We start from the raw sequence: 14,457 nt of genomic DNA, 5'->3' as shown, positions 1-14,457 counted from the left end.
GCATCTTGCTCCTTTACCAAAAACAAACAAACAAACACCTTCCCAAACAAAAGGAACTGAAAACACCCTAGCCCATTGCTTTTTAGATTAAGAAGTAATGCTCAGAGAGGTGTGATCCTTATCTTCCTGTACCACATCCTTGGAAAGTGGCAGCTATAGAGTTGGGTACTCAGGGCTTTCCCGGCACTGCCCTGACTCCTGCCACCTTCTACCCTGTCAAAGCCAGCCCTGCACTTATCATCAGTCCTCATGGAATGACTCTGAAATGGTTCAGCCCTGGTTTCTCCTCATCCCCCATCCCTCTCAGGCCCTATGCATTCAGGGTCCCTATGTTTTTATTCCCTCCCCGGAGATTGGTTCTTGATCTTTTTACTGACACTAGAGTGCAAAGGTCTCAAAGCCTTAAAGCCTGATGCTCTAGCTGTAAAATTCCCAGGAGATGAAAGAGGATTCAGACTTCAGAGGGTTTTCTGAGAATCCCTAAAATAGTAGTTCAGGGATTCCAAGGAAGGATGTCACTAGATTTGGCCTTAGTCCCCCAGGCAGGCTACTTTCTACAATAGGAGAGTAAAACCTGAAAATTTAGTAGAACTATAGGGTATTGCAGTAACATATAGGTCAGAGGTAAGGAAAAGCAGAAAGGGGGTGGAAGGATTAGAGACAACAAGTGAACACAACCCCCAAATGGGAAACGTCTGTTCTGATGGACATCTCTTCTTTCTCCTGGTGTTATGAAGAGACCATGTGCTTTCTTCTCAGAGAGACTTGGGTCTTTCATTTATTCACACATTTATCTGACAAATATTGCTCAAGTAGCCACTAGGCACTCGGAACTGTGCTAAATTTGATGTCTAATTTTTACTTGGTAAGATAACTAAATTTTTTAGAGGCATAAATGTTGGAAAAAATAAAAAAATTAGAATTTTGGACTACAGAAGCAATAAATATTGTAGTTATTGTTCATACTCTGGACTAAGTTAAATCAAGGTTCGAGTCCAGGCTCTGACACATTGTAGCTGTCAGCTGATCTCTTCCAACCTCAGTCTTCTCTTATGTAAAATGGAGACTGTGATCATTATTACCTCTTACCATTGTTGCATGGATTAAATGAGATAATGGGTACAATGTACTTAGCACACTTTTGAGAGAAGAACAAACATGCAATACTATTAACAATTATTTAAATAGGAGGAGGCAAAATCTGAACTGAAGATAACCCTTTCTACTAAAAGGCAAGGATGGAATGGAAGTGACAAATTTCAATATCATTTCATTTTGTAGTAGTTTAAAGTGCCTGTAAAATTTAGTGAAGGAGAGAAAAGATAGATGCAAAATCAACACATAAAATGAAAGTTTGGATTATTTGGGGGACTCTCAATAACTATACTTTATTAACATAAAAATCAGGAATTGTTAGAACAGTGCTTTTTAAATTTAATACATGTGGATCTCCTGGGGATCCTATTAGAATGCAGGTTCTGATTTAGTAGGTCTGGGGTACAGCCTGAGATTCTGCATTTCTAACAAGCTCCTGGTGGCAGCAATACTGCTGGTCCCCAGATCACATTTTGAGTAGTAAGGGAGGTTAGATTAAATCAGAATTTAAGCTATATTCACATATATGTGAACTCACATATATATGTACAGTTAGTTTATTGTGAACATGCGGGGATATATGTATCATATATTGTATGCATACATATGCATATATTACATGTATACATATATAGATATAGATATTCCCTCATGCTAGCAATAAATTTGTAGCTGGGATTCCTATTTTCCTGCTCTGGTTCTGCCACAAATTCATATCATGGCTTAGTTTCTTCTTCTGGCTTCATTTCTTCATTTTAGAAAATGAGGGCATTGAACAACATGTTTTCTAAGTTTCCTCCCAGCTTTAGCTTCCTATTTGAACTTTTTTCCACTGGGAAGAAACAGAAATTTACTTATAATTGCATGGGATTTGAGAGATATAGAGAAAGTGATTTTTGATCCTCAGGTATTTTGTTCACGCTAGCCCTCAGGAAAATCCTCGCGGAGCCCACTTCTCTGGAGTCATTTGAAATATAGAAAATGTAAAACATTTTTCCTTATATGAATGTCAATGAAGGAACAACACATAGATATTATTTAGAAAAACAGCATTAGACTTTCATTCAGAAAAATTTAGTGTGGCTCAATGTCATAAGCAAAGCCAAAAACATTCAGCTTCATATCTTTAACAATTCCAAAGAATTTGCTGGGCCATTGGGAGGGTGAGAGTGGGGCCGGTGGGGGGAAGTACAGCAAGAACCTTTAAAAAAGCACCATAGAGAGAAGAGTCACCTTGGCAAATACTCCAGCTCAGAGCATCTCTTTAGCCAGCATAAACACTTAGACACACTTGTTCCTACAACACACTTATGCAAATTGTTCACATTTTCTTCTTACAAGTTCTGTCAAGTTTTTATTATTTATGAGCTAACCAGCTTCATGGCTAGGCTTTCACCTTGTCATATTTTTCTGCATTTTCAGAGCTAATCCAGTCTGCCTAACATCTTTCCTGGCTGCATTGTATAACATAAAAATGGAACCATTAAAAGCATTGTCTCTGATAGGAAGGGAATCCATAACTAGGCAAAGGGATAATGCTATTGGTGAGGGAATCAAGACCCTTCCCAAATCCATGGACCTTATGTTTTCTTTCTTTAAAAAAAAAAATTGTGTTCTTTTTCTGACACTGCAAAGTAGATGCAGCTACAAAATAATTTTTTAAATATTTTGACTGCTTTTATCAGAAAAAAAAAAAGACTTAAACGATACTTGAGGTACATGCCTGTAATCCCAGCACTTTGGGAGGCCGAGGCGGGCCTCCTGAGGTCAGGAGTTTGAGGCCAGCCTGGCCAACATGGTGAAACCCCAGCTCTACTAAAAATATAAAAATTAGCTGGGCATGGTGGTGCACGCCTGTATTCCCAGCTACTCGGGAGGCTGAGGCATGAGAATCGCTTGAGCTCGGGAGGCAGAGATTGCACTGAGCCGAGATCATGCCACTGCACTCCAGCCTGGGTGACAGAGTGAGACCCTATCTCAAAAAAAAAAAAAAAAAAAAAAAAAAAAGGTATTTGAGTGACCTTGCCCAAGTTGTCTGGACAATTCTTTCTCTTAACTCTAAAATACCCTCTTTCGGGCATGCTGCTAGTACTGGCCCAGGCTATGAATGGCCAGCAAAGGTGCTGGGTGATTTTGCATACAGACAGTATATGTGTCCATTTCAGAGGTTATGTTAAGAATCAACATTCTCTTCACTGTGTTAAGAGTAATAATAAGTAAATAAGCAAAGGAATTGATATTTACTCCAAAATTTAAATGAGCTTTTATTTAAGCACCTGGAGCTATATCCACGTCTGAGATTTAAGTCACTAAAAAGCCTAATGATAAACAAAACTAAATGAGAGATGTGGCTAAATTAGACATATCTATATATGTGCACATAATTACACAGAATATGTATGTATAATTTGCCTTTAACAGTATCTCCGTTTATACCTGAAATTCCCAAGTGTCTTCAAACAAGGACAGCTTTGTGATGTCATGCCTTTAATGGGGACCTGTTACCATGGGGACATCAGAGCTCCTTCTCAGAATAGCATTTAGTTCTGACAATTGAAGAAGCTGGAGAATTTCCACTAAGCCAACATACTTAGTATCTTCCAGCACCTACAAATTTGAAAGTTATCCAGTTCTTAAGTATTGCCATTTGGCCTGAGAAGATATTGACTTCTGGCCATGTTTCAAAGAAGTGCACATATATAAATATCTATTCAATCCTTTACCTTCCAATATCCTATAACATGGAAATGTATATTGCTAGGTCCTCTTTATTCAACAGCAACTGAGTAGAACCCATTAATCCCTTCACTGGTGCATTCATTCAGGAAATACATTTTGAGTGCCTTGAAACTATCTCCAATGCCCAGCATAGCCCATAGCATCTAGACTAATATATGTGTGTGTACATATATATGAATATATATAGCAATATATATATATACTTCCTACCTTCAATGACCTCGAAGTACAGCAAATAATTATTATGTGCTAAATGATGGAAACACAAAGATATACTATGAAGAGAAGTAGGAGTTGGAGGACCAACTGTGTACAGAGACGAGATCATGGAAGATCAACTGAGCACCTCTGGCAAAACATCAAGAGCAAAGAGAAGATGGCCCATCATAAGCCAAAGCAATTAAATTCCTCTCCCTCTGGCCACACCAAAGAGCATTTAACATGCATCATGGTCTCAGGTCAAGAGTATATTCAATAGTTGACAGTGATGTGGCCTCTAGCTTTCCAGAAGGTGAGTCATGTCTTACAAATCATACCATAAGCAACCAGAGAACCAAGGCCAGAGCCAATAGAAATCCAACCAAGTGGTCAGAGATAATGGTTTACCTGAGACAAAGATGGGAGGAATTTCCTAATTGTTCCCAGTATGCAGTACTTACCATAGAGACGAATAAGCTGCCAAAAGACCAACATCTCTCAATGTCTTACAAACCCATCTAGGTCTCACTGCCCAATGGAATGAAGTACAATAAACTTAGTAGACTGAGGTTACCTTGGAATTCTCAGTGCCCACTGCATGGTTTTTATGTAGCATTTTCTATAGCTAAATTTCCTCGTATACTTTAAGCACTTACCAGAGTGCTTAGCCTATATTTTGGACATTTCCTAGAACTGCTGAAACAAGAGAAAGCAAGTTGGGATTATGTTGGGGAGAAATAATAGATTTCTTCCTGCCTGACATTCAAAGCCCTGGTGATTTTAGCAAGGTAAAGTGGTTCAAAATGCCCCACTAGAGCTCTGGCTCTGCAATGCAAGCAGGCAAATTGCAAAATGTTTAGATTGTTAGTCTATTTAGAAAAAAATTTAACTGCATATCTCATTTGATTGTGCTTTGCCTGAAGGTCAACACAGTATAAAGATGAAGGCCTTGGTTTCTAAAAATAAGAAATTTGGCTCTAATAATGGTACTTCCCATATTAATAGCTTAGTAGCTGAATAATCTTGATCTTGATCTTTAATCTCCCTAGGCCTCAGTTTCTCCATCTGAAAATGGGGCTAATAAAAATAGCTTATTCTTATTGAGTGTTTTCTCTATGCCTGTCACTATCATACTAAACATTAATGCATTTAACCCTCTCCACACCCAATAAGAAAGATACTTCTTATTACTTTCATTTTGCAGATGAAAAAATCATGTGAATAGAGAGATTGAGAACTTTCCCAGATCACATGTGTAGAAAGTGGTAGGGCTGGGATTGGAGGTCAGGCAACTAGGATCTACAGCCTTACTGCTAGTCACTATATTGAATTTCTAAAATAATACCACATTTCCATTAAGAAGCTAAATTGAGCTAATTATATATTTGTCTACTGGGACTGCCATAACAAAACACCAGAGACTGGGTGATTTAAACAACAAAAATATACACTCTCACAGTTCTGGAAGGCAGAAGTCTAAGACCAAGGTGTCATCAGGGTTGGTTTCTAGTGGGGCCTCTTGTACTGGCTTACAGAGGACCTCTGTCTTGCAGTGTCCTTATGTGGCTCTTCTTCTGTGCTCATGCAAGGAGAGACAGAGAGAGATCTCTGGAGTCTCTTTTTCTCTTATTATGACACCAGCCTTATCAGATTAGGGCCCTACCCCTATGACCTCATTCAATCTTTTTTTTTTTTTTTTTTTTTTTGGAGACAAAGTCTTGCTCTGTCGCCCAGGGTGGAGTGCACTGGCACATCACAGCTCACTGTTACCTCTGTCTCCCAGGTTCAAGCAATTCTCCTGCCTCAGCCTCCCTAGTAGTTGGGATTACAGGCACTCACCACCACAGCCGGCTAATTTTTGTATTTTTAGTAGAGGTTTCACCATGTTGGCCAGGCTGGTCTTGAACTCCTGACCTCAGATGATCCACCCTCTTCAGCCTCCCAAAGTGCATGGGATTACAGGCATGAGCCACTGCACCCAGCCCTTCATTCAATTTTAGTTACCTGCCTAAAGTCCCTATCTCCAAAAACAGTCACATTGGAGGCTAGGGTTTCAACATATATATTTTACTGGGGACATAATTCAGTCCATCATACTATGTAAAGAATTTAGCATAGTAATTAATACACATAATAATTATTCACAATGTCTTAGAATGTTCAGTATGCTATGACAATATACCATAAACTGAGTGGCTTATAAACAACAGAAAAATCTCACAGTCATGGAGGCTGGGAAGTTCAAGGTCAAAGTACCAGCAGATTAAGATGTCTGGTGAGACTTATTTTCTGGTTCATGAATGGTGCCTTCTTGCTGTGTCCTCACATGGTGAAAGGAACTAGTTAGGTCTCTGGAATCTCTTTGATAAGGGCACTAATTCCATTCACCAGCACTCCTCCTTAATGACCTAATTGCCTCCCAAAGGCTCCACCTATTAGTTCCAACACATTCATGATGAGGTTTTAACATATGAATTTGGAGAAGACGCAAACCTTAGTATATTGTATCCACTTAACAAATAGTACCTATTGGTATTTCATGGATTTATTTGGCAAACTCTAGAAATTGTCAAGTTTATGGAAACATATGGAAATCAGAAATTGGAAATTTTGTTTGCTAATGCCATTTGAACAAATCAATTAATTTCTGCCCACCTCCTTTTCTTAAGCTGTGAATTATGATACACCCATCAAACATTTGCATGACCACATGTTTATAATAATATTCTTACAAAAATAATAGAGTCTAAAAAAGAGAGCAACTTTTGTAGGAACTAGGGTTTTTTTGTTCTGTTTTGTTTTGTTTTGTTTATCACAACTACTTATATTTTGGAGGCGCTAGTCGTTCTTGATCTTCAGGCCTACATTTATCTAAAATCCTGATTCATGGAAAATTTAGGCCCTCTTCTTTTATTGGGCTGTCTGAAGTTTGTCCAGGTTACATATCTATATCCCAGCACTTCCCTCTGCTGTTCTTCACTTTCAACGGGGAGCACATTATAAACGCACCTCTTGTGAAGCTTCTTAAATATGCTGCAAATTCATAATCTATATAAAACTGATTGTTGCTGTCTTCTCAGAGAGGAAGTCACTGTCCATCACATAGTGCTTTAATTTGGGGTAAGTGGGATCAAAGAGATTGGCTGTGTCTACTTTTAATGTAGTTTATTTCTTTTAATCTCCTTTTTGTCCCATCTGTTTTATGATTGATCATACTAACTCAGGTCCCAAGTGAAAGTTGGTAATTTTAGATTTTCAGAAAAGTAGGACAAATTATCCCTTTACTTACAAGGATGCATGTATCAGATGGACCTACTACAACGTAAGTTTTCCCTCTCTCTGGCCTTCCAATGCTGAAAGTTGTGTCCTGCCTAAGGTTGACTTCCTAAGAAATTACATGTAAATGTCAGCTTCCTCTCAATATTGGACACTCATGATATCTTCCTTCATATAAAGATGAACCATACCCATATTTTTTTATTTAAGAGAAGGAATTTTCAGACAACTTAGGCAAGGTCACCTCAAGTATCTTTTAAGTCCTTTTTTTTTTTCTGGTAAAAAGCTAGTCAAAATATTCAAACCATTTTTTATTTTATAGTTGCATCTATTTCTCCTCCTCCTCAACATATGCTAACATCAAGGAGTTCAAAGTATTATGAGAAGCAATATGATGCAGTTGTGAAAATATTTTTGCCAAGAGTTTTTAAAAAGTGAACTAATTTCTATTGTGAGGTAGACATGATATTATATTACCTGAATGTGAGAAAGTGAGTTAGGCGACTTTGAAGGGTGTTTTTCTATCTTAGATGGCCACAAAGACCATCCATGTGAGGAGATGAATAAACAAAGCTGAATCCAGCCAAAGCTTTGCTCACTAACCTGTGTACCCTGGCTTAAGGTTGTGTCCACCTGGAAGAAAAGCACATTTTCTGATTCACATGAAGCTACCATTAGGGCTAAGGAGACTCTGCTCCAACCCTACATGTCCATGAATTTAGATTTTGTTCACCCCACTTTTTAATTGGTAATAACAAGTATTCTATTCTGCAACCATGTAATAAGAATCGTTATGTGTCATGGTCAATGTCCCCTATTCTTCCTGAAATCTGTGAAATCATTAGTGCTACTTAGCAACTCTGATTCTGGGGCATCATTCCAAACTAAATACAGAATGATGATCTCTGTACCTATGGCTTGATGGAGTAAGAACAGTTCACAGCACTGAATGTTGTCGACTCATCAAAAGCATTTTTTAATCTGCAGACTAAGAAACATTTCCAGATCTGAACCTTCATGTATCATGACATCATGTTTATTTATGATACATTTTTAGTTCTCCCAGCTAAATTTCTTTCCCAAATGGATTCATCTTAAAGCAGCTACTAGGGGAAGAGTCAGAACACCTGAATTCAAGTGTTGGCTTTACAACTTCTCACTTTTTGACCTTGAATGCAAGTCATTTGAGTTCTCAGGGCATTGCTTCCCTCTGAACAGCATGAACAGTGAAGAAAAACTAGCCTCTGACTCCACAGGGATGTTGTGAAAATAAATGAGATGTAGGTCTAGAGTGTCACTTTAAGCTCTTAGGAATGAAAGAGCTTAAAGAGATATAAGGTTTCCGTAGTTGTTCTTTATTTTTTCAGCCTTACAAGTGAGAAAGGTTCCACCTTGGTAAGTTTTGAAGAATACCGCCTCGCTTACAAGCCCCCCCAGATCTGTGGCTTTGCCTCTTCTACATTCACAAAGTCTATTGTAATTCTGACTACTGACTCAGTGAAATTTTAAAAACTCTGCCATATACTTGGACAACAAAGAAGAGTGGTCACACTCTATGTGGGACAAATTATCTGCCACCAGTTGGACATCACACTATACAGGCTCCTACACTGGCTGTTAAAAAAAAAAATTCTAACAAGATAATGTCACATTGCAGAAAAGAAGTTGCTAGGATAGACTTCCCACTCAGAATATTGATCTGATAGAGTCTAGAAGTTCATAGGGAATTAACTTCCAGCACTTTCTTTAGGAGAACTAAAACTATATTTTGCCAATGTCAGAGATACACAAGGTAGTTTCACAGGTAGTTGTGAAAGAGAATCACAAATAACCAGCTAAAACTCCTGATCTTCTCTCTGCCCCCAGATACAGAGTCTCTGACAGGTGATATAGATAAGTACTGTATAACCTGTCACTTTATCTTCCTTAAGAGGGCAGCATAATCCATGGAGCTCAAATAAACTCTTCTGTGGCTTCGATCCCATTCTGACATTCAGGAGAAAAGTTGACAGGCATAGATTAAAGGAAAACACTATAGTGAAGAGATATTTACAATAGGTAGCTCTGACTAAAGATGTGTTTTGGCAAGAATTAGCTGGAAAGACACATTGGCATGCTGGCATAGATTTCTAAGCTAGTGGATCAAACTAACATCTTTGCCTTGATCTCATTGGGGCCCAGGTTGACTTACATGCTTTGATTGTCTTCATTCATTCATTCCATAAATATTCATTGAGCACTGTAATGGAAATTGCTGGTAGTATCCCCAAATCTATTCTCACCTCCTGTATTACTCAGGGGTCTCCAGAGAGAGAGAACCAATAGGATATATACAGATAAATATAAATATATGAGAGGGGATTTATTAGGGGAATTGGCTCACGTGATTACGGAGGCTGAGAAGTCCCATGACAGGCAATCTGCAAGCTGCAAACCCTGGGATGCTGACGGCGTGGCTCAGTCCAAGACCAAAAGCCTCAGAACCAGGAAAGCCAATGGTGTATTTCTCAGTCCGAAACCAAAGGTCTGAGAATCCTGAAGGGGCCTTCTTGTTAAGCACTGGAGTCCAAAGGCTGGGGAGCCCGGAGTTATTGTCCTAGAATAGGAGAGGAAGAAGTTATCCCAGCCCCAGCAGCAAAATCAACATACTCACTTTTTCTCTATTTTTGTTTTCTCCCAGCCCCCAGTAGATTGGATGGTTCATGCCAACATTGAGGGCAGATCTTCTCCATCTAATCCTTCAGACTCATATCTAATCTCCTCTGATAACACCCCCACAAACACACCCCAAAATCATGCTTTACCAAGTTGCTAGGTATTCCTGAATTCAGTCAAGTTGACACCTAAAATGAACCATCACACTTCCTTCCTGAGCAGGTAGCTGTCCAACTAGAACCTACATTTTCCAGTTGATCTTACAGGTGTGTGACCTAAGTATGCGCTAATGTCAACTGAGTGGAAAGAGTGGGGGCAATTTCAGCATCACTTACCTTGAAGAAAATCCTTGACCTGGACTTCTCACTCTTGCCTACTTACTGAAAATGGCAAAGTCAAGCCTACCCATCAGCCATAAACTATTATGTGAGAGGAAAATAAATATCTGTGTTTTAGAGTCCCTTTGTTACATCAGCATAGCCTGCACCTTTACAAATAGGTGTGCCATCTTGGTACTAGATTCTGTGCAATATGATGACAATTCTGCTTAGCAAAACACACATAGTGCATGTCCCCATGGAAAGTATAATCCAATGTCTACCATAATCTTCTGTCTGGGAACAAAACATGTGAGACAAGTGTGGCCATATTCATCAATCAAAATAAACCAAGACAGGGAACAAGAGCAAAAGAGTGGGTAAGAACCTGGACTTCAGTGCCATGCAGGTGTAAATTCAAGCTCCTGCAATATCTTTTACTAACCACGTCTTTGGGCAAATCATTGAACTTTTGTAAACCTGATTTTCATTCTCGTTAACTGAAGATAATAGAAATAATAATATGTACCTAATAAGGTTGTGATGATGATCTAAAGAATTAGGTATGTAAATTGCTTAACCTGGGGCTTGAGTTTACCAAGTGCGATTATCAGAGTTCAATTTTTCCACTACTCTTGTTATTTCTAAATTCCATCAGGAGGGGCTTAAAGAAAAGATAGAAACATCATTATCTCATTCAAGCTAAATGAGGCAGGTGTCATCATTCCAATTTTGTAGATAAGAAAACTGAATCTTAGAGGGGCCACTATTTAGTAAGTAGTGTCTAATTCCAAAGCCCATACTACTACACCAGATGTATGACAATCAGGCCTAGAAATCACTGCTCAGCTATTAGTCCAATGAGGTTAATTCTTCAAGGTTACATTACAATTGTTAGTTTCTTTCCACCGCCTACCATACAAGTAAAACCCTTCTGAGAGTAAAGTTTCCAGGTCTGGACCTCAGTGCATAAGTTAGTACCCTCTTCTGTGTTCCTAGGGCACTTTGTATCTCTGTTATCATTTAGTCACTGTCTTATAATTGTCACTATCTTATAATTGTCACTATCTTATAATTCTTTTTACTCATCTGACATCCTCCACTGGAGTGTGAGCACCTGAAATTTGGATTTCTTAAATATCTCTGTCTCAGGACTTAGCATGATGCCTGGTATGTACTAAGCATTCTACGATTAACTGTTGTAAAGAATTGCCATATGAATAAATGAATAGACATTAAAAACTGGAGTGTTAGTAACCTACCTATTAAGGTGGTTATTTGTTTGATGCAAAGGAAGTGGAGGCATTCAGTTTTGAAAATAAATGATTGGCAATAAAATATTTAATAAAATTCATCAAGCATAAGAAATTAGTACACAGTAGTACCTTGATGGAAATAAATGTTTTCAAAAAGTCATATGCTGATTGCTTTGACCTCAAAGACAAAATGAAATGTTATGCATCATCTGTAAGGGTCCACTTAGCAAAAGCATTTTTAACCTCAATGGGAACTGAAATATTGTACAATTGTGTTAGAACAATTGTAGCAAACAATATCCTTGAAACAGCAAAGAGAAACACAAAACAAAAATCAAGATTCTGTTCTGTGAGAGTAGATTTAATTAGAGAAAGATAAGGAAGCAAACGTTGACTTTCAAAGACCCTGAATGCATTTACTGTGTATTTTCATTGGGTTTAGAAGTTCAAGGCACTGGTTCTTTATTCTCCCTAATTCCACATCAAAGCTTCCAGGTTTCACTCTCTTTACTATAGAGATATTGCCAGCAATACTCTATATAGAATAGTCTGGATTAGCCCCCTTTTTCTCACAAGTGGAACAAAGACAGGGAGAAAAATATTTCTAAGATAACTGGAAAAGAATGGGAAACAAAAATAAATCTGTGATTTGTCTAAAGAAAGTTAAAGGAGGAGTGAGTAAACTGGCGAGAAAGATAGTGTCTGGTGTGAAGCTTACTGACCTACAATGAGGGAAATATTAAGGAAATGAAGAGATGAGCAAAAGCTTCATATATTTAAAAAGGATAGAAACAGATAGCAGGAAATACAATGACTCACAGTATTCTTCCATGCTGGCTGACAAATAATATCATCGGCCCAAGGAATTTTGTTTGTTATTGAGAACAAACAGGAGGAGCAGATACCTTGTTGTAGGGGAGGAAAGGAGATGTGATAGAGAATTTTTCATTTCCATAAATAGGTTAATTACAGCTTGATTTATTTTTAAATTCACAGAGGCTGAACTGATGTCTGTGGAGAAAAGAACACGAAGGAATAATGTAATATGAAACTCCCTAACATGATACACATACAAAGACTATTGAGAAATCAATGTGGAAAATGCAAAACTAAGGGAGAAAGCATTTTGAACCACTCATCTAAGAATATGGTCAGTATTAAAAAGGCAAGAATATCAGAAAAATCTCCCAAGTTATGTTCATAGGCTTAGCAGAATAAAGGTAAGGCTTACTAGTTAAATGAATGAGAGAGGGGAATTTTTTCTAAATCTTAGAAAATGTTCAGGCTCTCCCATCTTTCTCCACACCCCTCATGAGCATCTCTGTAAAAACTGCCATCAGGACCAAAGACAGCAGCTCTCAGTTTAACGTAGGTGCCAGTGACCAAACTACCGCTCCAGGAAATAAGAGAGGATACAAACAAATGGAAAAACATTCCATGCTCATGGATAGGAAGAATCAATATCGTGAAAATGGCCATACTGTCCAAAGTAATTTATAGATTCAATGCTATTCCCATAAAGCTACCATTGACTTTCTTGATAGAATTAGAAAAAACCACTTTAAATTTCATATGGAACCAAAAAAGAGCCTGTATACCAAAGACAATCCTAAGCAAAAAGAACAAAACATCACGCTACCTGACTTCAAACTATACTACAAGGCTACGGTAACCAAAACAGCACGGTACTGGTACCCAAACTGATATATAGACCAATGGGACAGAACAGAGGCCTCAGAAATAACACCACACATCTACAACCATCTGATCTTTGACAAACCTGACAAACACAAGCAATGGGAAAAGAATACCCTATTTGATAAATGCTGTTGGGAAAACTGGTTAACCGTATACAGAAAACTGAAACTGGACCCTTTCCTTACACCTTATACAAAAATTAACTCAAGATGGATTAAAGATTTAAATATAAGACCTAAAACCATAAAAATCCTTTGTATCCCAGGTGCTCAGCACACAGTCTCTGACACTAAACATTTGTTGAACTAATTAAATAGAGGAAAGAGAATTAAAATGCCATGGTGAAAAAGAAGCAGCATCTCTGCTGTCTACCCAACAGTGATCTGTATCTGTTTCTCACTTCTGCATCTTATGAAGTCATAAAATTAAAAGTTTTGGGAACCCTGTATGAGAGTAAGGTAGGAAGATAAATAAGAAAAGTGTGATCACAAAGTGTAATCACTTTATATTACTGGTGCTTAACAGTTAGAATTAACATTCTCTTTTATGCTAATTGTGATGTTTTCCATTTTATATATGTACATAATTTGTTTAGCTGTTTCTCAGATTATTGTACCAGTCTCTTAGCCAAGGGTCTTGCTTCTGGTCTCACCACTTCATCATTACACCTCCTCCTAATTCATTCTTTGCCTTACAGTTTGTTATATTTCAAAAGTGCAAATTCTATTATGTTACTTGCATGAATAAAACTCTTTATTGGTTAACAATTGGTCTCAGGATACAGTGCTAGCTCCTTGGCAGAGCACCTGAGAGTCTCGTGAAATCATTTGTGAAATAAAAAATGCCAAAACAAAAAAGTTAAAGAAAAAGTGCCAAAACAAAAAAGCTAGAGAAAATCTAGCCCTTGATAATAACATGTTGCCATTTTTTAACAATAGCTTGACAATGTTATAACAGCTTATGAAACATTTTTTTCAAAAACATGACCAATAGCTCCATACTCCATCTGTCACCTTTACCAAAATATAACTGAAGTTTATCCTTAATTTTTTTCATAAAGGGGATTATTTTACCTGAATTCCTACTAGATACAAATTTAGTGAAAATGTGTATCATAAGTTAGTGCATTCATATTCAATTCAGGCATTGTCTCTTCTACAAGGCCAGGCAGTTGAAGTCTGGGCTATGTATCCCTCCTCTTCATATCATAGGGCCCTGCAACT

General features: G+C 37.9%; 1 protein-coding gene across 3 annotated transcripts in view; it reads right to left on the bottom strand.

Annotated features, from left to right (window-relative positions):
• Nucleotides 1-14,457, bottom strand: part of LOC129393842 (uncharacterized) — a 1,009,906-nt gene that overhangs the window by 884,968 nt on the left and 110,481 nt on the right. For all 3 annotated transcript variants that reach the window (XM_055097921.1, XM_055097920.1, XM_055097919.1), the window contains exon 2: nt 9,692-9,904. In XM_055097921.1, the coding sequence (XP_054953896.1) occupies nt 9,766-9,904 (139 nt within the window). In that variant the 3' untranslated portion in view covers nt 9,692-9,765. The remainder of the gene's footprint in view (nt 1-9,691; nt 9,905-14,457) is intronic.

Source organism: Pan paniscus, chromosome 15 (assembly GCF_029289425.2).
Source record: "Pan paniscus chromosome 15, NHGRI_mPanPan1-v2.0_pri, whole genome shotgun sequence".
NCBI classification, from domain to species: domain Eukaryota; kingdom Metazoa; phylum Chordata; class Mammalia; order Primates; family Hominidae; genus Pan; species Pan paniscus.
The sequence above is the reverse complement of the archived record's forward strand: the minus strand, read 5'-3'. Positions and strand labels throughout refer to the sequence as shown.